The sequence below is a fragment of the Idiotropiscis lumnitzeri genome, chromosome 12 (genome assembly GCF_059441095.1).
Source record: "Idiotropiscis lumnitzeri isolate Australia: NSW breed Sydney's pygmy pipehorse chromosome 12, RoL_Ilum_1.0, whole genome shotgun sequence".
In the NCBI taxonomy this organism is placed as follows: Eukaryota; Metazoa; Chordata; class Actinopteri; order Syngnathiformes; family Syngnathidae; genus Idiotropiscis; species Idiotropiscis lumnitzeri.
In genome coordinates, this window is record NC_142402.1 from 12,841,503 (window position 1) to 12,866,062 (window position 24,560).

The 24,560-nt window shown below is 40.2% G+C and overlaps 1 protein-coding gene across 11 annotated transcripts; it reads right to left on the minus strand.

Moving 5' to 3' along the window:
• Nucleotides 1–280: 280 nt before the first annotated feature.
• Nucleotides 281–23,004, minus strand: tcf3a (transcription factor 3a). 11 transcript variants are annotated; one of them, XR_015846118.1, is made up of 20 exons: nt 22,466–23,004; nt 18,680–18,775; nt 18,420–18,495; nt 12,595–12,668; nt 10,897–10,972; nt 10,235–10,275; nt 9,996–10,131; nt 9,240–9,289; nt 8,093–8,186; nt 7,631–7,767; nt 7,363–7,495; nt 7,198–7,256; nt 7,031–7,109; nt 6,446–6,522; nt 6,164–6,337; nt 5,991–6,096; nt 5,785–5,908; nt 3,401–3,666; nt 2,916–3,237; nt 281–2,470 (listed from the first exon to the last, which is right to left on the minus strand). XR_015846118.1 is itself a non-coding variant. In XM_088310740.1 (20 exons), exons 2-19 carry the CDS (start codon nt 18,731–18,733, stop codon nt 2,912–2,914), a joined length of 1,857 nt encoding a protein of 618 aa, XP_088166866.1. In that variant the 5' UTR covers nt 18,734–18,775; nt 22,466–23,004; the 3' UTR covers nt 281–2,470; nt 2,905–2,911. The 11 variants fall into 11 exon arrangements, 8 of the variants coding, with proteins under 8 accessions (XP_088166866.1, XP_088166868.1, XP_088166867.1 ...); XM_088310740.1 differs by having other exon boundaries at nt 2,905–3,042; nt 3,401–3,636; XM_088310742.1 differs by having other exon boundaries at nt 2,916–3,022.
• Nucleotides 23,005–24,560: the final 1,556 nt, after the last annotated feature.

Consider the following 24,560-nt stretch of genomic DNA (forward strand, 5'->3'; position numbering starts at 1 on the left):
GCTGGCTCAAATGGAGTGTGAATGTAAATGGTTAATTCTGAACACAACCGATACTGATGGATGAGGGTGTGTACACTTATGCAATCACCGTGTCTGAGTTGAGATTTATATTTGCATCCAATCGGGAGTATTTCATATTTTTATTGTAATTGAGGTGTACAAATTATTGCTTACCTTAATGGTGGAATAAGATTTGATGTGATTTATCGGTCCACATGTGACTGCAATAAAATTTCAAGTGTTGTCGAGTTCAGTTTTATGAATCAATGAGACAATGAGCTCTGATATTAAAAATGGCACATTTATTACTACATTACTGTTATATACACAACAGTTCTCAATATCTACTTTATATATAAAAATAGGAAACTGGAGGCACTTTGAGGACAAAGCCTACATAGATATTGCCCTCAAATATTTATGAAGACAGAAAGAGCTGTATGTAGCAAGATTTTGTTGAGGATGACAAAGTCTTCTAATAAAGAATATTGTTTTTATACTCGCACACTGTAGAAAAAAACATTTACATAAAAACAAGTCCTTATGTTTTGCATTATTAGAACAATTCTTTTTCGATGAAAATAAACTCACGGGTTATTCCACAGGGCATGATCTTCAGATGACACAAAAGTAAACCAACTATTGGTTTTCCAGCTGATACATCATACAGCTGCACATACATTTACATGACAGTCCAGGACAAGCTGATATTCAAATACAGTAAATCCGTAAATAAAAGGTTTAAGTAGGATTCAGTGTCAAAGTTGTCCCATCAATAAATTCTTGATGTTCTTGGACTCCCGTTCAAAGCAACGTTTCAACATCAATACAGTATATGCATGTAACAGAAGTATTCAGGCACTGGTGAGTAACCGTCATCAAAACTCCCAAAGTCAAGAAAATGACTAAGGCCACCCTTTGTGCATTTGTTTTGATGAATGATATCATAATGAAGCGGAATAACATTGAAAAGTTGATTGTGGCGACAACTCAAATGAATCATATCCTTACACAAGTAGAGACTGACGACATATTGTTTACCTTTCAATTGAACTGGCACAAGCAAAGAAATCCAAATAAAAACGTCAGGTTTGCACAGAAACAAACAAACAAAAATGTATATATAATAATTATCACAACATGTGACAATACAGCCAGAATTTGTCATTTCTAACATTTCCAAGCACCTGGCACAACACAAAAATACTCACTTTGTTCCCGCAATCTAAAAAAAAGGTCTTCAATTTAAACAAAGTAAACAAAGAAAGAGCATTCCAAGTGAAAAAAACAAACAAACACTAACTGCTAACTATCGTACAAAGAACACAAAAAAACACAAACCAATTCTACAAAAGGAAGATCGTTACAAAGAGGCTTTGCAGTTGTTCAAAATGGAAAAATTATAATAACAATAACTTCTCATGACAGAGCAACCAAGTCAAAAGCAATGGCAATCGAGTAAATAAAAAGTCAAGAAGGTAGCCTTACAACTTGCCATCCCTTTTAATACTCTTTTTTCCCCCCACAACGCAACCTTTTGGAGATGAGGTTGTCATTGGAAGTTTTCAACCACCTTGCAATAACATGTGACCTGATTGGTCCAATCACAGAGGACAGCTGGAGACTCCTCTATATTAAAAAAAATATTCCTGCAAAGAACAAATTCTGAAGTGATGGATATCGAAGAAAGAACAGGAAACAAATGAAAAAACATATTGCAGGATGACTCTGCTAACATAAAAAAAAAAAAAGTCCTCTTGGGACCGGACCGTCCAGGATGGCTGCTAACACCTCGAACGTGTGTGGCGCAACGATAGAGAGAAGCTTTATTTCCACGGAAGCTCCGCATATAGAGATTGGCTTATCTCTGGAGATGAGTCTTTCCTCAGTGGTGCTGCTACCTCGGGCAGTCGGTCAGTTCCACTTGCAGCGACCCCGCAGGATCCGCAATTTAGAAGAGGGAGAAACACCACACACGCCCCATTTACGCTCAACAGACAGAGTAAGAAATGTATTTAAAAAAAAAAAAAAAAAAGTCAAGAACGAAATCTTGTCCCCTTTCTGACTATTCAGTCAATCTATCGCAAGATGCGTCTAAGAGCTCCTTTTATAGGTGGGAATGCCACATATTAGAACAATAATACAAATCCTGGCTTTGCTTGATTCCAAAGGACTATTTGATCCAAACAAGTTTGTTCCCAACATGTAAAGCGTGATTTTTTTTTGTTTGTTTTTTAAGAATGTCTTACAAAAACATGATTATAAGAACTTCCCCACCTCAGTGTCCTTGAGTCAAATCATGTAAATATGAATACACGGTTCTCTCTCGCTTGTTCTATACAAATGTGCTTGTTACGTTTGTTTGAGGCTGTGGCCCCTTTTTGACAGTGATGAGGCGCCGTGTGCCTTCTAAAAACCACATGGGGGTGCATTAAGGCCACGTCTTCAAACATCTGCTAGTTAACAGGAGCTGGAAGAGAAATATATATATTTTGAAATACGTTAGGTAAATCTGCATAAACATATGTAAAAAATAATTACCAGTGGTATCTGGACTCACGAGTTCCATTTCTTTCGTGATCGAGCTCACGTGAAATCGCCATCTCCAATTTTCTCTATCGAAGTACATTCAAATGACAATCTGTTTTGGCCCCAATAGCTGTTGTAGAACATTTTGATTTTATTTAGAAAATTCAATTGTTTATTCTTTCCATGTTTACGGGCATACTTATGGGGCATATTCAATGGGAAAAATAACTTACTTGTATCTTTTAAATTAATAGATTTCAGAGTTGTAATTGCAAGTCCGTGATACTGCGGAAAGGTCGTATTTTTGCTCACGGTTATCATAGGGTCAGAATGTGACACCAGGCACCACTGTTATCGGTAACCATGAAAGCAAACCTTGGAATTACATATGGCTTATAGGGTTGTGTCCATCACCTCCGAGACCTCCGCCCATCTGCATCTGGGGGTCCACGACAGACACTTTCTCCTCCTCTCTTCTCTTGAGGCAGGCGGCCTTTGGGTTGAGATTACGCTCTTTACAAAAGGCACATAAACAACGATTAGGGCAACTTCAATAAATGACGAGTGTGGACTTCACACAAGTGGAGCAGAGGGGAAGAAAGGAAAGGAAAGGCGGGAAAAAAAGCGAGACAGAAAAACAAGGAGTAGTAGTATGAGACGAAAGCGGACATCTTTCCTTCCTCATATGTTCTCCCTTTCTCCTCCTCACTGGTCCAGTTAATAGAGGCGTGAAAAGAGAAAGTGGGTGTTACACAGAGGCTGAACATGACCTTTAAGAGGAAATGCCCCCCCGCCCCAGGCCCTTGTAAGAAGAAGCTCAGCTGTCTGTGTGGACAAGACTCGTCACGTCAGACTGAATTGGCCGACCTACCTCGCACCTGCTTCTCCAGGCCCAGTATGACCTGGACGGCCTGCTGCAAGATGACAAGCTTGGTCTGGGCCTTGTCGCTCTGCAGGTGAACCTGACACATCCTGCCCAGCTCTCTGAAGGCTTCGTTTATGTCTCGCACCCGCACCCGCTCCCTAGCGTTGTTAGCTAGGCGCCGCTCGCGCTCCCTCTGCTCCTTCTCTTCGGCCGTCAGGTTCTCATCGGTCACTGTGACAACGCTGCAGCCAGGAGGAGAGCGGTTGGCGGGGCTGGTTAACAAACCCAAATCAGAACCGCACTTAAATCTACGCTCACGTTCATATTATCAAAGATGCAGTGACAGGTTGTTGCTGGAGGATTTTTCTTGCTAAATGCTCAAAGATCCTTCCTGCAGGTGAGATGAAGAAACATCCCAGTGGAGTGGGCCGGGCCAGAGAGCAGCAGGCGGATGTGTCTTCTTTTTGTTTTTAGAGGCCATGTCCTAATAAACAGCGGCGTGTTCAATAAACAAAATCTAATTGTGAAGGGTCACTGAGGTCCAGGATGGAAGTTGAGGGGATCTTAAAACTTTTCCAGAAGAGGGACAGAAGATATGAGGAGGGTGTGAGAAGTAAAGCTCTCTGCCGACTACAGCACATCAAAGAAAAGACAGTGGAAGCATCGTGATAAATACATCACAGGTCAATGTATTTATGGGAAAGAGGCGAAGAATAGGTCACGGTTGCCATCTGTAAAAAATAAGCTGAAAGAGGACTGAGGTGTGGATGGGGAAAGTAAAGTCAAAAGCAAAGCAGCATAATGAGCGTGGTTACGTTGCAAGGACATGCGTCACTTCAAGGTTGTGGCAGGTTAATAATACGTATGGCAACACACAACACGTGTCCAGCTTGTGTGCTTTCTAAACGATACATATACAAAGCCACTATGCCAGTTGTAAAAAGCCAAAGTAACAAATGTGTTAATTAACTGGGAGAGGCAGATTGACATGGAAAAATGCATGAGGATATACTAAACAAGGGGTAAATGGCAACACATACTACATCACAACACACTCACACATCCAGCATGTGCTACCACAGAAGAACCAGAACCAGAGAATGGGGGTGTTTTTAAAAACAATCACAAAGCTTCATGTCCTTATTCCCTGTCCTCACTTCAGATGACATTTGAAGGATGGACTACAGTATGGAATGCTACAATGGTCACTGAGGCCATTTATTTAATAATTGAACAAAATCATGGATTATAACTACATAGGTCAAGCAGGAACACGAAGCCATGTGATAGTTTCGCTCGTCAAGAAGACCTTCCCCTCCTTCACTTCCTCCTTCCTCCCTCCCTGGACACCCACTGACCTCGGACTTGCTGCTCCAGGTTGAGTATAACGTTAACGGCCTGTTGGAGCACGTTCAATTTAGTCTGCGGTTTCTCATAGTTCAGATGGAGCTGACACATGCGGCCCAGCTCCTTAAAGGCCTCATTGATGTCCCGCACGCGGAGCCGCTCGCGGGCATTGTTTGCCATCCTCCGCACTTTCTCCCGCCCAGCTTTAATCTCCACTGGTAGATCTTCATCGTCATCCTCATCAATCAGACTAGCCAATGGCAGATGAGGAGGGAAGGAAACAACATTGTGGGCACAGTTTAGGGAAGCAGAAACTTTTCAAGACAAATGTAGCTTTCAGACAATCATGCAATTGTTCCTAAAAGTTGTATATGGAACTTTAGACTAAGAAGTTCTAATGTTCTAGTTTGAACATCCTCATGAATGTCCTGTAAACTCCTTTCACCAAAAATTAAACTCACAATAAGAACACTTGTTTTACCAATTTACTTCCGTCCTCTTAAGCAGTGAATCCCAATTATTGTGCCGTGTTAGAGTACTCCTTCTCTTTTGGCTTTTTTTGAATTCATATGATTTTGTTTGGAGTCTAGGTTTATATATTGAAAAATAAATTAAAGATGGTTTATATTTCATTATTGAATAAATTAACAATTATTATCATAAACAGACACCCAAAAGTACTGACAATTGTTACCATTGAGTGCATGTTTCGATTCCTGGTAATAAAGGCACCCATGCCTAGAAACAATTACAGGAATCATTCTTCCACTAGATGGCAGAGGGCAACAATAAACTTGCGATTCAATTTTTGTGCAGCTTTTTTAGGTGGTGTGCTGATTTTTTTTCTAATTTAAATATGTCCCTTGGTTCAATAAATGTTGGGAAACACTGCTTCTAAAATATCTCGTTTCAGACAAAATGGAACTAAAGATGATTCACGATTAAGACAATGGTCAAAATATTTCCTGGTAATACAGGGATACCCTGACATGAAACCTGTACTAATATGTGGACTTACAAGTCATACAATAAAAAAAACACACCTTGTTTGAAGATCTTTCAGCTCTTTGTTCTCGTCCTCGGACTTGTCAGTAACAGAGCAGTTTTCATCATCCTCCTTGGTCTCTCGTTTGATGTCGCTGGAACGATTAAGGCTGCTCACCAGACCTGCAAAGATAAAACAAGGGAACAAAGGTGTAACTCCCTGGATCTATGTGACAGGAAGGAAAAAGAAAAGAGAAAGCCTCACTAGTGAACCCTTCAGGCTGAGAGCCTTGTAGGGCAGATGAGGAACTGTGGTGCCCAAGTCCTCCACTAGAGGGCAGCCCAGGAGCATCTTCATGGTGGTTGGAGACCTTTAAGAGCAATGTAGACCATGTTTCAAGAGCAAAAGCTTTTTGCAGTTCCATTAATGAATCTCACCATTCCAGGCAAGCGGCTGGTGAGGCCGAGTGCTGCACTGCTAAAAGCTGAAGATAAGCCCAAACCGGATGCCAGCAGACTCTGCATCTCAGCCAGTCCTGGTCCACCTTGTCCACTGGCATGTCGCTGAAGAACATGAATCGCTTCGTCCAGGCGATCCTCTAGTTTATTAGACTGCAGAGAAGAGGGAAGACAAACATGAGAGAAGATGATGACGAAGCGCAATGACGCAGTCGACATATAGGGTTAAAAAAAAGTACACAATCATTTTAAAGGTCTCACCATGCCCTGGATTCCACCATGAAAGTTAGGTGAAGGTGTAGCCTGCCCAGATGACCTTGTCCACTGGGAGGCACATCCTGTGGTGGAGTCAAAATAGTTTATTCACGTCAAAATACATCAACTCGGGAGTTCCAGTGGCCAAATACTTTATGAACTCACTTGCCCCAAATTATAGAAAAGCAAAGTAAATATGTATGATGTCATTAACTCAGTTCAAGTGTTCACTCTACTGACATTCTCCTCTTTCATCTTGTGCCACTTACGATATTTGGTGTGTGATGATGTCACTCATGGACCAATTGTTAAGACAAATAGGGAAGTGACCCCTCCCTTGTTTTATTTTTACTGTACTTTCCCTTCCTCCCTCATAAGTTATATTTGGATGGTGAGTGGGTCTGAGAGATCATTTGAAGGTTAAGTGTTGTGTTGCATTTTTATAGAAGAGGACCACTGTCCCCACTGTTGAAAATTCCAATAAATTGCATTTTAAATGCTATATCCAACTATCACGAGGCTACGGGCATCCGGATGAATGCAGTCTTTCTTTTCAGTAGTTTAGAGTTAAATCAGGAATGGATTACTGACCTGAAGCGGCCTGAGGAGAGCCGGAGGGGGTAGATGGGGACGAAGAGTAGCCGTTACTGTTTGGGTCTGAAGGATAGATCTGTACACAAACATTTCTGCTTTCAGGATGATCAAATACAACAACAGATGACCAATGAAAATTAAGGTTGCATCTTTGCACAACTTACAGAAGCCAGTGCTTTCCCAATCTCATCCCCAGAACTTCCAGGTAGTGCTCCCCGATTGGCTGGACAGGAGGAGAAATGTTTTTAATTTCTGATTAAAATGTACCAAGTGCCAAGTCTGCGATATGATGTCATAAAGACAAAGTTTGGTTTCCCCCATAACAGTACCAGCAATAGAGGGTGTCTGACTGGGAATGCCGTAGCTGTTTGAGCCAGAGTGGAAGCCAGCCGGATGGTTGCCGTTGACCTCGCTGCCATGTAGGGGGTAATTTTGGGGTGAGAGTGGCAGCGGTTGACGTTTCTGGGGCGCAACAGAGAGCAAAGGATGTCAACAGAACAAGCACACAAATTCGCAAAAAAAAAATGTAGGAAAAAAAAAAAAACACAAAAAGGGACTATAAAAAAACAATTCTAAATATTAACTGTGGAGACTCACCAGTCTGTCTTGGGGGTTGATGGCAGTGAAGGGACCATGCTGGCTCAGATGGGTGGAGTTACCCAGCATGGAAGGATAACCAGGTTGAACCATCGACCCAGCAGAACCCCATGGATCGGAAGGCGGGTGGAGGCCTTCTGTCAGGGGGGCATCAAGAGACAGAGGAGGGAGCCGTGTAGGGGGGAAGGAACAAGAGGGGTGAGGGATAACCAGCCACAGGAGATGAAAAGACAATAAAAGGCACATATGAGACATGTCACATTAGTTTGATGACTTCATCCAACCGTGATGCACCATGCACATGGCACAGCACCTTGAGTCTGCCCATTAGGGTGAAATGGTAAGCTGCTTTCTAAAAGACGGGACATTTTTAAACTCTCATTTTGGCCACACAAACTTTTTTTATTACTTCAACACAATGGACAAATAGAGGTTGTTGTGCCAACTCCTGATTGAACTAACCTTGAATGAAGAATGGTGGTGTGTAGATGCTTCCTGCCTTTGAAGCAGAGTAGCCAGCATTGTCCCTGGTAAAATCCTCGGCTGAGGGACAAACCTAAAAACAAACAAAAAAATTCAGTGAAGGAAAACTTAATTTATTGTATGAAATAATGATGATGAAAAGTCTTGTGCACCATGTGTGGTTGGCCAGATAAGTTGTTTTCTTTTCAAATACATCCATGATGCTGAGTAATTACTGACAGCAAAAGGGAAAATAAATCTTAAAATGCTTGATTTTATGACTTGATTACAATGCCTTATTCTGGCTCTCACTGATTAAGGCTTTCTTAAGTATCAGGGTGTCCAATAGAATGTTTTGAATCCTTAGCACACATAACTGAAAGGCCACAGGACAAGGGCTGCAGTTGGAAGTTATACCGATCCACAAGAACCATTTTACCAACAGCTTTCTTAATCGAAATGACTGTTGATGCAAGTCAAACTCAACTGCAACCGCAAAGGAGTTTTCTGCTGTAATTTGATTAAGCAGAAAGAAAAAGGAGAGGAAAAGGAGGCTAGTGGAGAAGAGGGAAGGAGAGATGCACTCCTAATTACTGAACCATCTGTCGAATCCTGGATAGCGTCCAACTCCACTGGCAGCTGGGATGGAGGGGTGGGGGAGGGAGAGAGAGAGAGAAAGGGGAGAGCTGTTGTTCGCGGCGGCGAGTGGGAGGGGCTGCGGGGTTTGAGGCGATGGTGGGGTGGCGAGGAAGAACCGGAGAAGGGGAGGAAATCGGGCGATCAGAGAGCGAGACTGGGAGGGGAAAAATGAGTATGAATTTCCCTCAGTGATCTACACAAATGCGCCTGGCAGAGGGAAGGAAATATGGTCACAAAGTAGAAGGGCCTGAAAGTATGACACACTATAAATACACTACAAATGAGCGACTGGCTCAATGAGTGGCTTTTTCCTCCCACTTTTCCTTCTTTAAATGACTGGTGCTGATACACAGCTGTGCTAGCTGAATACACGCCATTGCTGCAGTTGGACAGTTTTGCAAGCCACAAACAGGCCAGAGATGCCAAATGGCACATGAAAAGGTACAAGAGCTGAGAAAAGTGACTCCCATGGACTGAGTGAGACGCAATGCTGAATGTTAGCACTTACCGACGAGGGCAGGCCAGGGGGCACCTTCCGGATCTTTTTTGGCTGGACTTCTGACAGGAAGAAGAAAAACAAAGAGGCAAATATAGGGTCAAACAGCACAAGCTTTCACGATTGGAAAACACTGACTTTACAGTCACACACTCTGGAGATGTTTCATTTGCGCAAGCCTTACTTTATATGCAAATCCCTCTGACATCTGACTACTGATTGAGGAGGAAACGCTTTCTCGATACAAATCAGCACGTCAAATCTTTTGACTCATTACCACACAAAATTGTACACCAAGGCAAGTTTACTGTTAGCTAGATACATCACTGTCATCCTAGTCACTTGATGCAATTTGGTGGGGTCTTGCATGCATGAAACTATACTTTAGTATTGCTTTCGTGTTTCTACCTGTGATTTTCTTTTTTAATCTTCATTTTAGATATATCATGATGCAACTGATAAATGTAAAAAAATGTTTCTCACTGTCACTGTGATATGAAATGTTCATATAGTTTCATCTCTTCAACTGATTGCCACTGAATTATAATATGTTCTTATCTGATGTGAAAAATCAACCACGGCACCTGCAGTGTTTTTGCTTCACTTGAGGAAAGAGAAGTGAGAACTTCCTGGTACTTTAAAAACATCAAGAGGAGAAGTGATTACAGACAGCCACTTCAATTGAGATTAGAATAGAGAAACTCGTACTGATCTGATGAAAATTGTTATCTCACTGAAATGCAAAGCATTGGTCTTTTCAAATCTTACCAATGGGATCTTGTGCGGGTCGTCTGCGAGAATTGTTGCCCTCATAGGAGGAATAAAACTGGGAGGTGGGCTTCACGCCAGACGGGGAAAGGGCATCAGGACTGGGCATGGCCATCTCACTGGGCAAAAAGCCCGGCTACAACGGATGACAAAGGAAAATAAAGGTTCATGTGCAACAAAATAGTACATGAATTTCTAAAAGTGCAAAGAGGGAAGGTTTGTCTTGCTAACAGATTTACCTCCGTTGCAAATGACGAGTAAGGCCCTCTCTCAGCCTTCCCTGTAGCAAGAACGCAAAATGAAATTAGGCCATTATGGGGAAAATTAGGCATTCATGTCAACATTAAATCCTAGTCTGGCAACTGCCCTGTCTGCGTATGAACGCCTCGCATCTGCCGAGTGAATTGTGTATGATGTGCAGTATTTATGACTGCGGAGAGCAAAACAACAACAAATTGAGCCATTATAAATGGTTCAGGGGCAATTGTGCCCGTCTCCCCTCCCCTCCCCTGACAGTTAAACAGAGGAGAGCTATAGGCCAATGTAATCCCATGGGAAAGCCTTGTTTGTGCATGGGTGCCCTTTATAACCCCAGCACCCCATTCGACCCCGCATACACGCCCACCTCAGTGTTGTACACACAGAATGGAACACAGTGCTCCTCCACATCCTCCCTGATTATCCTGCTACCGTCATCCATCACCACCTGAGCATGAATACGGTTTGCCTTTAAGTGCCGCATGTATGTGAATGGCAGAGCAACATGGAATGAATCCATAAATATGTACGTTGCAGTGGCTGTGTCTTATGTGCGATGAAATTACTCCGATATTTTGTGAGGGTGAAGACAGCTGGTGTGTAGGTCTTCTTCAGCTGCTAAATTCAATTTGAACACACTTACCAGCAATCCCTGCACCAAACACTGTGCCAGGTGCAATGCCAGCTTGCTCACTGTAACCTCCCTCTTCGCCAAAACACTGTAAGAGAAGACGGCACAAACTTATGGGGATTTTATAAAAAAATAAAATAAAATAAAAAAACAACCACAAACACATGTTCGCAGACTTTTCTCTCTGCATTCCAATACCCGGTGAAAGCAGCATGAAGGCTGACCTAAAGCAAAAGGTGATCAATTACATTTGACCAAAATTACATTTAATAAACATGGCTTCTTAATTACTATTGGGAACTACTGCTGCCTGATTATATAAATTATCTATTAGTAGTTTAAATAACTTGACAAATGATGCCCTGACTTATAAGAGACTGGTGTGTAATGGATCGCATCTAAAACATCAACACCAAAGAAACATAACACGTGGTTACTTTAATGTGTTATTCATATCTAATTAGGGATGTCCCCATCACATTTTTTTGCAGTCCTAGTCATGTGAATTTGAGTATCTGCCAATACTGAGTTCCAATCCAATGACAATGCATGAAGAAAAAGCGCGCCCTTTACTGTCTCTCGTCTTTTTTTACTCCACCTCACAAAGCTGAAACATGATACAGTGTGAAATATAATAAAAATATAAATAATATATAAAATTAACAGACTGCTTTTCCTAAAATCTGATCTTTTTCATTCGATACCGATCATCTGAAACTTGATGGTTTTACCATCACTTCATCCGATGGGGACAACTTCGCATTTGACATTTGAATACACTTAAAAAATATATTTTAGAGGGGCAATGAATAATCGACAAGTACTTGATAATCAAATTATTCTGTCATTATCGTTGAGAATCAATTAATCGTTTAGAGACCTAAAATTGTCAAAATTTCAAATTTTCAGACGGATTGAATCCGAATCAAAATAAGACATTTAGACGAGTCTGATTTTACTTTCAAACAATCAATATTTTAGCCTATTTTCCGACATGACTATAATAAACCATTTATAATAAAAGTATATACGTATATCATTTGCTCTGCAGTTAATATTGTTGTTTTGGAGAAATGATTAATCAGTGAAAGTGTTGATTTGATGGCATGTACTGTATCTCCAGTCACATATCTCACAAGATGACAAATGACCCTTATCCGTACACAATCATCTGACACATATGTCATCAAAAGCCGAATATGCACTCTGCGGTTGTTTTGTCCTGAAGGCTACTTGGAATTGTCCGAGAATCTGCAAAGTTGTTTCGAGTAACATTGTTGTCCCACTCTAAACATGAGCATGTCGACATTTGTGGCGAGGAGTACTAATTCAGCCACGCAGACGCTTTATTTATTACGTGGGGCAATGATGCGACTTCATCTTTAGTAGATGTCTCCATGAAATTAGGAGATTGAAAATCGTCGACTCATTTCCCTAAAATATTTCGACCATCGCTCCTCTGTCGATATGGGATGATAAAAAGATGAGCTCCTACATGCTGGACCATATTTACTCCCGTAAACAATGTGGTGTTATATAAGCTTTTCTATGAGTCACTCGACGTCGTCTTTTGTCACATGACGGACATGTTTCCTTCACATTAGAAGTCTCATAATACTATACATAAAACCCAAAAAATAAAAAATAAAAAATTGGGCACCATGCCCTGAAGTGTGAACAATGCTGTAAGTAAAGCTTGCACGTTCTTACCCTCCCCTGGCTGAATGATGGGCTGTTCTGCTCTCCGGAACCCCAAGGACTGGATCCATTCCTCTCATCAGCACCTGATATACAGAGAGATACCAATAGGTTAGGGAACGACAACTATATAACAAGCACAACAACTGTGAAAGGCATCTCGTCTTGCTATATAACAAGTCCATGTTCAGAGGACGATGAATTTGATCTGGGTTTAAGGCGATTATTGAAGCTGCTGAAACCTTTACTGGAAAGCTCTTATCACACAGTCTGTGAGGAGACGGTGTTGTCATATGGATGAGAGCTGTAGGAAGTCTGAATAATTAACATCCAATATAAGAGTCCCAGAATGATTCCCAGTATTCTTCACTGACCCATTCCACGTCTTTATATTTTCCCGGCAACAGCCATTAATAGCCCGACATGGTCTAAATCTTATATAAGTGACATGTTATGCCTGAATAAAACACACCGGCACTCAAAGAGATGAATGTGTTTGAAATGACTGATTTTAAAGGTTGGTCCCAGCCTGCCCTATTTCCTTCAATCTCTTCTTGAACTACAACATCGAATCTCTCGGGGAAAGCTCAAGCTTAATTGCGGACTGATTTGCATAATTGTGCATATTAATGAAGCTTACCTCTATGAATATTCATATTTTGGTTTTGTTGTCTAATTAAAAAGCGGAGCGGGATGATGATGGGGGGGTGTGAAGGCGGTCTAGACTCATGACAGGATCAGCAGTATAACAGAATGATGGGTCCACAGTACAGAGGGTGCTGTGACAACAGTGATCTACACACACACACGCACACAACACAAGCGGAATAATTGAGGAAGAAAATTTATTTTCAATAGGTAACTGTGAGCTGATGGGTTCGTTGACATTCAAGAAAAAGTCTTTTGACACGGTGCTTGTTATAAAAACGTCGTGTTGACGTTACGTGTCCCCTATCCTCCTAGTATTCGCTTTCCCGGCTGCTTGTGAAAGCTAGGCGCTAAGCTAACATGATATTTGCTTTTATTTGCACCATTTTGCACCACGGACTACTTAGTTTTTGTATCGACACAATAATAAGTCTCGGAATTACTAACATTTCAAACTGAATTCATTAGTGTCTGCATTAGTAGAGTAACAGCTTTTAATATTTTGATGGTATGATGCGAATTTCTGTCATGTTTGTAAATGTTAACAGTCCATATTGAATATTGCACTGAAGCTTGATTTGATTAAAACTGTGGACTGAATCACACTCACCATATCTGTAAAAAAAAATTGCAATCCAATCTTTTCATAAAATTGTTCAGCCCTACTATACACAGGCTCTGCTATGGTTTGAGAAAAGACACATTTTCCTGTCTCTATAATGAGCACACACTAAACCTAACTATGCATGTGATATCCCGAAGTTTTGTGGCAGGGGAGAAGCAGAGATCACCTGAGGGATTATTCTATATTAATGGGATCTTGAATGCTAAATGTGAGCCTTTAATCCAGCCCAAACAACAGATTTCATCATCTCATCATATCTCAGCAGCTCTCAAGAATCAACTCTGGTCTCAAATGCCTGCATCAGACTACCAGGTTTTAGCCGCGTTACTGGCCCAATTTGCCATTACAAATAATCTTGCAGCTTGGACGACAGAACTGGCTGTAATTTGACAAAAGTCACGATCGGCAATTTGGCGCCCTTTGATGCCTAAATAAAAAGTACAGCATGTTAGATTTTTTTGCGGGGGCTTTTCGCTATGGTAACACTGCTAGTATGGACACGTTTTCCGGTCCCGCCTCCCCTGGCAGCTTGATTTGACAAGATTCACCCAATGATCACATAAAATGGATAGCGTGATATTGTAATATATGTCCTGTCGTGCTGCCAGTGCTCTGACTGAGACTCGGCAGGATTTTATGGCAGCAGAGACCAGATTTGTCTCGTAGGCTGATCTAGGCATTGAAGCTTTGAGGGGTAGAATGCATAATGGAAAAGGCATGTACATTAAGTATCCTGCACTTTACACTAGAACTCACGCAATGGCTGTGTTACCTGCATTCAGGTACACTTTGTAAATCAAAGTGAATGTGTTTGTCTTTCTGTGCAGTATTAAAAAATGGTTTTAGTTCTACACTATATGATTACAAGTGTAATGTTTCCTTTTGTTTTGCTCATTGCTCAATGCCACATTTGATTCAAATAAAACATTTTCACCACAACCGCAAGGTGTAATAATAAAAAAAAAGCAGTATCGGTGCATCCCTTCTATATATGCCAGTTTTCCTTCATAGTGAGAAAACTGCGACAAGTGGAGACCAGCACGGACTACAAACAAAATTGGACAAAGGATGAAGAACACCAGCCTTTTTTTTTTACCCTACTGCACAACTCCTCCCAGCATGCAACGCCCCTTCAGGCATGGGCAGTCTATAATTACACAGGAAGAGATACTGCAAACAGCCAGCCAGCCCGCCTGACTCACTGGCTTCAGGAGTCCAATTCTACCATACAATGACCAAACTTGCAGACAAGTTTTAGTCTGAACAGGAACATTGCCACACGCTCTTGTAATTCACTGTGTCTATGCACCTTCCCCCTTCCCGCTGCAAAGTGAGTCACTCAGAAACAAAGCATGAAGTCATATCCATGTCAAACCTCAAGAGAGTTAAGGCTGTTAATGAAATACTGAACAATGTTCAGTAACACATGCCTCGTTGTTTTAACCTGTGAGTCACCAGAGGCTTCTAAAACAGCCCTGTGTGCCCCAACCCCCAACATACTGTATCTACCGCATCCTTTGTGTTCTGCATCGTCAAACGAGACATTTTACATTCGTACATTTTTGTACCGTGAACTGACAATACTTAATCTAAATATGCTACACACACAGAATTGAACGTAATCTCATATAACACTTCACACTTCAGCATTTTAGTCTTATAAAGGGTCCAAAAATATATTGCAATGTTCTCGGTTTCCAGAGACCAAAAATGAAAGTGTAGAGGAACCACTTTGGCACGGTGGTGACTTGGATCAAAGAAGACAAGAAATTCACATTCTGGTTCAGAGTTCCTAACTGCCATAGCCACAGAAGTGGAACCTCCACACACCCTAAACCTCAACATGGCCATTTGTAAGAAAGAGTGAAAGACTGTTTGCATTTAGACTTGGAAATCACACGACTACTGAATAGTATTCAGAAATGATTTCTGGAAGGTCACGGCACGCACAAGTACTGCTTGTTTGTCAAAGTATATCATCCATCTAGAAGTGGTAAACAGCTGAGGAGTTAGTCTCAGCAATACATGGAAAAGCACTATATGCTGTGAATGTAATGTATTAATGTTAATGGTAACTTAAAATGGCTTCACACCTTCCTATTTCAATGATTTTGTGGTACCCAAAACGTTCCTTCACAAAGGGTTGGTATTTTAGTGATTGCAAGAGCCAAAAAGACGCCTGCAGGTTCTGGAGCGTTTCCTATTAGGACTCGAGTGCTTTGGAATGCCCTACTCATGGATATTGGAGCTTTTACCTTCGTAGAAATGTTTAAAAGACGACGGAAGACTTATTTGTATACTCTTGCATTTAGTTGAGCTGCTCATTGGCCTTTTAGACTCCTGCTTCTTTTCTATCTTGCATTTAGCTGAACTAGTTGTTGGCCTGTTTGACTGCCACTTCTGTTCTCTGTCCTGCAGGGTGCTAGGTGAGGATGACCGAATTGGAAGTCACTGTCTGGACTCTGCATTCATTGCAGCCTGGAAAGGGAATTCCCCATATGTGGTCCCTTCTCAAGTTTTTCCTCACCCTCCTGGGGGTTAAGATCAAGGGATGTCATTACTATTTGTCAACTGTGGGCATGTGAATCCTTTTCAGACGTTTCTCTTTTTAAGGGATTTATAAATAAATTTGACTTGACTTGTTCTTTAAAGAATTCCACATTATATGGCACAAAATACGTTACCCAAGGTCATGGGGTGGCCCAGTAAGTCCTAAGACTTGTGAAATCAAAAATAGAAAAGCCAAATAAGTTACAAAAATATGATACAGAAATAAGGTAAATGCTTATTCGTGGTTTGAATGTGTGCAAAGATGCAAGGCAGCAAAAGGTGTGGCAGCAGTAGAATGAAAATGCAACAGGCTTGAATTTTATGTATACAGTCATATTGCACTTGACAAAAAGAATAGTGTTCAAGAATGAAGCGTAATGATGATATTTTTTGAGTATATACAAAGTTTTTAAATCAGCGAATAATCATTTTTATTAATCCTGATTTCAATATCAATCCACAATAAATTTGAGATTTTTTTTCCCCACAGCCCAGTCCTAGCATCATTCTCACATGCCACGGACAGCCAGTGGCTTGATAACACCAACATGCCTGTCTTGCATGCTGTGAGCTTGCATCTTGTCGTCACAAAAAAAAAAAAAGTAAACCTGACATGAATAGAGGAAACACCCCTGTTCCTCACCCAATACTTGTTTGCCGTCTTTCATCCTAACTTCAATATCCTGTTATCAATCCACCAACTACTGAACTCATAGAGAACTGAAGGCTGCGGGAAGAGGTAATAATAAATCGCAATAGAAAAGCAGACAGGCCAAGGAAGAAATTCCACGATGCAGTGGTTGTCATTTTATATTTATTTTTTAAAATAAGGTACCACCTAAAATCATAACTAGTTCTGTAATCACCACCAAAATATATCGCTGGCGTCAGACACAAACCATGTACCTGCAAAATCTGCACTTCTCAGGAAGAAAATTCTGCTTATGATGCTAATGATTCAATTAAAACAAATTGCACATAAGTTACCGGCACCTAATTTTATTTATTTTTTAATCAAATTTATGTTTAAAAACAATTTTAAAACGATTAAATGTAACTATATTGTGGTATATGTTAAATACAGTTGACCTAGACTTAAAACATGTACTGGATCGGAAAAAAAAATCATTATGCCAATTTAAAATCATGCCGTTTCATTCAATTAAGTGATTCCTTGCATATCACTAGATAGAGCCCGTGTAACACGAGTGGCACCCACATTGAGAATCACAACCATTGTAAAAGGGAACAATCTGGCCTTGTCAAATTGTCTGCATAATAGTATATAAAATCAAAGTTTAGTGACTCCATTGTATTGAATTGGAAAAAAAAAAAGCATCACATACAAACTACATTGTCACAACTATCATCCTGGCCTTGCAAAATCAGATGAAAATGCAAGAGTATATCGAAAAACAATGTTAATTCCCAAAACTTGAAACATGTTGATTCCCAAAACAAGGTTGTCTACAAACAAATGGACATAATGTTACCGTTTCCCGTAAACATAAAAGAAAACCCCTAAAAGTAGGCTGCAAAACAACAGAACAGGGCAATGTTTTTCCCAGAGTCAGCAAAGGTGATTAATTGGCCTGTTCCCATCAACCCCCACCGCTTCTGCCTTTGTGGCTTTCTTGATTTAACGGCAACAGCTGACAAGGTGATGGAAAGGACAAATCCAAGATTTGGATGAGGAAATGACTCGTGATCTACATAATGTAAAATAATGTGGCAATATGCTTGGGGTTTGATCAAATAATGTGCAATTCAGAAAGCCATCCAAGCGACATGGAGAACAGGAGCTGTTATTTTTTTGGGTTACATAAACTTCACTGGGTAGAGGGGGGGTAAATGGTGGTAACAAGGGCACATCATTTAGTATGTTACAACAAGTCAAGAAAGGCAAAAATGTCATTTCACCCGCATGACCATTAGATGCTTTCTCTCAAAATAACAATTGAGCAAACAAAGCTAAACTACTACAACTAAAACACTAAGTTGTTTTAGGACTTACCTGAACCACCAAACTGACTGCTGGCCAGTCTTACTGTCGGCCTATTCTTGCCATTTGTAACTGGAAGTTCGAACATCTGAAATGACAAGAATGAACATGTAAACATCATTCCAAAGAAACATAAAACTCACACTATCTAATGTAAAATCAAGACATTTAACCAACACATTCAATCAAGTAAACTCAGCAATGCTTCAAATCTGAACAAGCAAACTGACCAACCCCCTAAACGCTAATTAAAGTGTTTAGAGAAGTCTTACCGCACTAAAATCCAGCAAGTCGCTGAGCTCCTTGTCTGTCCCCACCGTCGTCATTCTCTGTTGCTGTTCGCTTGCCCTTTCAGTCTCAGCAAGCCACTGCAGTCAGAGGGTCAGGATGGTTAACACATCATCGATTCAATATCAAAAGAAATTGCACTCACTAATATCGGCATGAGAAGAAATTACAATTTTTTTTTTTAACCTGGAAACAAACCCCAACCCAGCCATTCTGCGTGCTGTAGTCAAAGGCTATTCTTCAGTATGACCTTAGATTTATGCCACAATTACAAGCGCCGTAAACAGATGGTCAGCTGTAAAGCATAGACTCCAAGAGAGTATTGGTTCGCAACGCTTGGATTGTATGAACAACAAAATGTTCATGTAACTGCATCAACGATACTTCATAGTAGCATCATCCACAAATAAGCCTTTACAGCGCAATGTCGCGGGGGCATGGATGCGGACATCATTGCACATTACAATGTGCACAACAACAATATACATTCCAACAAATGGCTTTTTTTTAAACACCAGATATTTTCAAAAGGTATTTTTCCTCTTGACAGTAGTGTTTTTTTCGTAGGGTTTTTCTCAACATATAAATATTGTTGGGAGGTTTTTTTGGGGGGGTGGTTTTCAAAAAATAAATGAACTTTCCATAACATGACAAATTACAAATATGACAATGTATACAATTACATCAGAATGTCAAAAATAATTTCAATACATCCAAGCTCTCAAAATAGATCGTAATGGAACAGTTGAACTATGTAGTCTACTTGATTATTGATTTGTGATTTTCTTGTCATCTTTATGTTATGTTTATCTTTCCAATCATGGCACATTCCAGGATTCATCATAATTAATTATTATTCAAGGAGCACACCCTTGCACCCCAGCATTAGATTATTGATCCAGAAGGGCGAGATCGAGCAAGATTGTAGCTGGAACCCGACCATTGTATTGTATTCTATTCTTTTGTATTTTATAAAACATATGGGCCAAAGAAACTTGGTCAAGTTTGTCTTAAAATTTTACTTAGCAGTACATCTCTGCACTCCCAGGGGGGAAAAAACTTTTTAATTATCATAATTTAAGAGACCCCCTACACAACATTTACTGTGTTAGCGCAAGATAAAATATGACATTTTATCAAGTTATGCCTGTGAAAGTTCCAAAGACTGATACTAACACAAAAGCAGGTATGAAATGCGATAAGGGTGCATTGAGCATCTGATGCATCAATCATAGCAAAATAAATAAATACTCCAAAACAATGACTATTACATGATACTCTGGTTTATCACCTCTGGTGATAGAGGCTTATTTAAGAGTATAAGTCATAGTATTGCACCATAAAATGAGGTGTATCCTATCTTAACAAATGCAGAAAATCAATCATAAAACCGTGGCTTGTTTCACATTTGGCCAGCATTTCTATTTTTCTTCCCAGCAGCAACCATGATGAATTCAGGGAAAATACAACACCAGAGCATGAATAAGCTTTAAGCCTAAAACAATGTAGACTACAAAGAAAAGGCTCCAACACAAAGCCAAAACAATCAAAGAAATTTGGAATTTTTATAAGAATGATGAAAATATTGCAATAAAAAGCCATCATTTCAACAAAATAAAGTCAGAATTCTCTTTCACAAACGTATGCCTGTGTTTGGATGTGAACTGTTGACTGATTCACTGCCTGCCCTCCCAGTTTTGAATGAGTTTTTCAAGTGAGACTTTAGTACAGTGGTACCTTGATGTACCTATTCCATGACCCATGCGCTCATAACTCAAAACAATCTTTTTCAGAAATCATCTTTCCCCATTGTCATGAATGTAAATGCCATTAATCCTTTCCAGATCATTCTAGAGCATTCTTGTGCGCATGCTTTGGAAAGTGCGGAGGGGTGGGGGTGATGGCACATAATCCAGTCATAAATACAAACGAAGAAGAGTTTAACAACAAAGTGGGTCAGTAAATTGCAGTAGTGTCATGCGTCGGCGAGTATTGTTATATTGCCGGTCTACATGTGTCGTTACGTTTTTGTTCAAATATGGACTTTAAGTATTGTCAGGTTTTTATAGCATTTAGGGGACTTTCAAAACTTACTTCAAACAATACAAATGCATACAATATATTAAGAAAGAGCAATGGAAAAACAAACCAAAAAAACAAAAAACGGAATAACACTTAACTGTGAAGGGCCCCAGTGAAAACGCAACCCCAATATATGGTGGGGTTACTATAGATGCTTTAATTAAAAAACATGTAATTATCTTTGTTTTATGTTTAGTTTGACAGCAAACTTCGGCTGGATGTGGTAATAAACAGTGTATAATCCCCTTATGAGTGACTTGAGTACCCCGCACTGCTGTATCAAATTTATGCTCTCAAGTTAAGTTACCACTATACAAGTTAAAAAAAAAACAATGAAATTGTGTGTGTCTTTCTCTGAGAAAAAAATACGAACTGAAATCATCTATTCAGTAGTAAGATGTGTATGTTCTGAACAATATTTGGTTGTGCGTGTGTGTGTGTGTAAAAAGTGTTCATTTTAAGTCAGCCCTAAGCCATCTTCAATTAAAATGTGAGTTTCCCAACAACATTCTGCTTAGATTTAAACAGATTTTCATCAAAACTGCAAGACATAATGCCATGCATGACATTATCAAGTAATGGCACTCTGTGTACTTGTATGCAATGACTTGAACTCTATCTAAAGTGGTAGTGGTGCATCCCCAGTATTTCTACAACTAGTAGAAGAGTGAACATACTCTTGACCGTAATAAATAATGTTGTATCGTTGAATTATGACACTCACACTGCATTATAAAACTACTGATATGAATTGGAGGCACCTGCATGATGTTGCGCACTTTTATCATACTTGAACAATGATTTCAACTTTAAGAGGCAAATAGTAGCCAAAAACAGTGAATGAGGTGCATGCACGTTAATATGCAAAATATTGATGGTAATCATATGCAGAGAGAGTATTCGAGGGTCTTCTGTGGTCTGAGGTCAAAATAGGGAGGTGGAGAGGGGGGGGGGGGGGGTCTCTCCGAACAAATGGAAGTTGTTAACGCTTGAGCACCCCCACACCAGCCAGCCCACAACTGAGACAAGTTGGCAAGAAACAAGTGTAACCCTCTAATTGACACAAGCTAGTGTGTTATGTTAGTACTACATGCGTTTACATGGAAAACGTATACCGTATCCAAACATTGGAGGCAAAAAAAAAAAGAAAAGAAGCGAAGCCCAAACCTGTTGCCTTGCTGGTCCCACTTTGCTCAGGGAAGGGATTCGACACAAAGAGCCGGTCAGCAAAGTTTCAACAGAGAATTTCAAAACGAGGCAAACACACAAATAACATTTGGGTTTGAAACACACAAATGTAACAGTATTTTACTTCAGAGAAGGGTGTAAAAGTGTTGTTTAGAGACAATTTTACAGATTTTACTCGACACACTAGCAGACATCAATATAGGGAGAAGGGGGGTTGCTGCTAACTCGCTATGCTAATACGCTATAAGGTTAAGCATACTCGAGTGAACCAAAGACGACTTTTCTTAATGTAACCCAAACATCGTCGTGGTATAAAAAAAAAAAACACACGAAATTGTCACCTCGCAGGAAAAACAGACATTCTGTTTTCTCTGTGAAAAGACAACTTGGAAAAAAATGCGCTTAAAACTTGACTTATTCTTCCCACAACACCGTGACAGACAAGTACTGTTGAAGCCCCGCTGACGTCATATGAGAGCGTATTTAGAAGACATATTTACCTTGGCTCAGTTTTGTAGCATCCAACAAAGAGAAATAAACGACCGGAGAGGAGAAAAAACAAAGTTATGGACTGGATCCTTTGCCCCCTCCGTGCTCCTCCGGAGAGTGGGCTTGAGGAAGATGAGGAAAGCCAAGATTGAAACAGTCCGCCGCCTCGCTGCTGCCCTCGTCACGAAACTGAAAAGCCGTCTCTGACACGAACCATAACTAAGCAATGACTCTGTTTCTTTTAATATTACTGAAATTTCAGCGACTTCATTTTCCAAGTCGACATTTTAGCAGCCTCCACATTGTCGCTTCTAGAGATGTATCCCTCCGCGGCTCGGCCCACAGGAGGACTCGGACGCATCCAGAAACATCAGCGGTGTCCAATTTCATCCAAAACGAATCACTGACACAAAACGCGTCCTGATAGATGTATATTACTGTTAAAATGATCACAAATTCCGGATACTGTGTCTAATTTTGTCTGGAGGAGACGAACGAGAGATTCGGAGTCGGACTTGCAAATAGCGGGGCTCTATGTCGAGGGGCGGATGAGGCGAAGAGCTCAGAGTGGACCAGTGTAGAAGATGGAATGATAATATCGGAGAAAACGACCAATTGGATACGGCCAAATTTGATTGACAGGTGGGACGTCCAAATATGTCAAACTCGAGGCAGGGTTGTTTTGCCTGCAGGTTGCAAGCCAGCGCTATCATTTACTTAAGCAATGCATGTGTGAAAAGCCGTTTTAGCATGCATTTTATAACATTGATTTCCAGCTTAAGGTCCACATACTAGTAAACTCATGTCCATACTTGAAAGACAAAAAGCGGCGTACTGGTCGACTAGCAATGCACCCCCCTCCCCTCACCACCCCCACCGCCTCTCCTAGTGCTACTTTTAATCTGCTAGTATGCGATTACCTGAAAGTAAACTTGTCATCAGTAAGAGACGTTTTAGCATTTATGTAAAATACATGATATCCAATACTTGTGAGGCAAATTGACGCGAAAAAAAGAGGGATTACTTTACGTTTGAAATTTCATTTAAAATCAACCCCAAAAGCTCATGTGTTAAATTAATGGCCAAGAACATTTTGGTTATAATTCTTGTTAGTTTAGTAAATGTAACAAGTGGTTTCAGTTTTATTTTAAAAATTTTTGTTTATATTTAATTTCGTAAATTAAAATGTGTTTTTTTTTCAATTTTAGTTTTTATTTAATTAGTTTTTGTCAACTAACATAACCTTGCTAGTAGCACGTATTTCTTCAACTATTTGGCAAACGTGTGCTACTAGTGCTATTACTACAGATGATCAATTGTAGTAGTACTAATTTGACCAGATATAGATGTCAACTACTGCACATTTTTGCCTCATCTAGGAACATGTACCATAGTTGTCCTACGTAGTTTACAGCTACACACTACTAGTACTACTGGAGATAAATTCTAGTAGCTACCGTAGTGTTTCACTAGTAGTACTAATGTTGTAAGATGTGAACTATAGTGCACACTTTTTCCCCACTTGGAACACGTAATTGTCCAACGAGTTGGCAAATGTGTGCTCGTAGCACTTTGTACTTATACTGTAGTGACAAAATGAAATTTGACGTTAACATCTAGCGCTTTACTAGTAGACCAAGTAGCACACTGCTGTCGAGTAGAGCACAATTTTCTCTCACTAGTAACATTTAGTTGACATTTGCATTTACGTCTCTTTGCTCGATGTTTGGTTTGACAGTTAACTTCGGAACTAACAAAACAGCCGAAGCTTCATGCAAGATGTGTTCCTTCTGTCAAACTGGTGCTTGTCTTGGAGCAATTTGAGTTAACTGTCAACATACTGCTCTTGAATCTAAAAATTTTAAAGAAAAAACAATTGGGGAAATAATGGTTTGTATCTTGAAAAACTCATCTCTAATTCCTACGGACATTTTGGACTTGTGTAAAAGAAAAAAACTGAGAATGCGAGTGCACCGACTTACAATGTCGTCTGTTTTTCATGACCAAAACATCTGAGGGAGGGTGCAAAGGGGGTTGCTTGATGATACGACCTGCACTTAAAAGTCACCATTTGTTGTGAGGCTTGAGACAAGAAAAAACCTCAAC

What these genes read in the sequence shown, in the direction of transcription:
- tcf3a (XM_088310735.1), bottom strand. Translation starts at nt 18,733, where the DNA reads ATGACGACGGTGGGGACAGACAAGGAGCTCAGCGACTTGCTGGATTTT. An exon ending in ACCACCATTCTTCATTCAAG is followed by an intron (nt 7,768 to 8,092) that starts GTTAGTTCAATC and finishes CCCCCCTGACAG; the next exon opens with AAGGCCTCCACCCGCCTTCC. An exon ending in TCAACCCCCAAGACAGACTG is followed by an intron (nt 7,496 to 7,630) that starts GTGAGTCTCCAC and finishes GTTGCGCCCCAG; the next exon opens with AAACGTCAACCGCTGCCACT.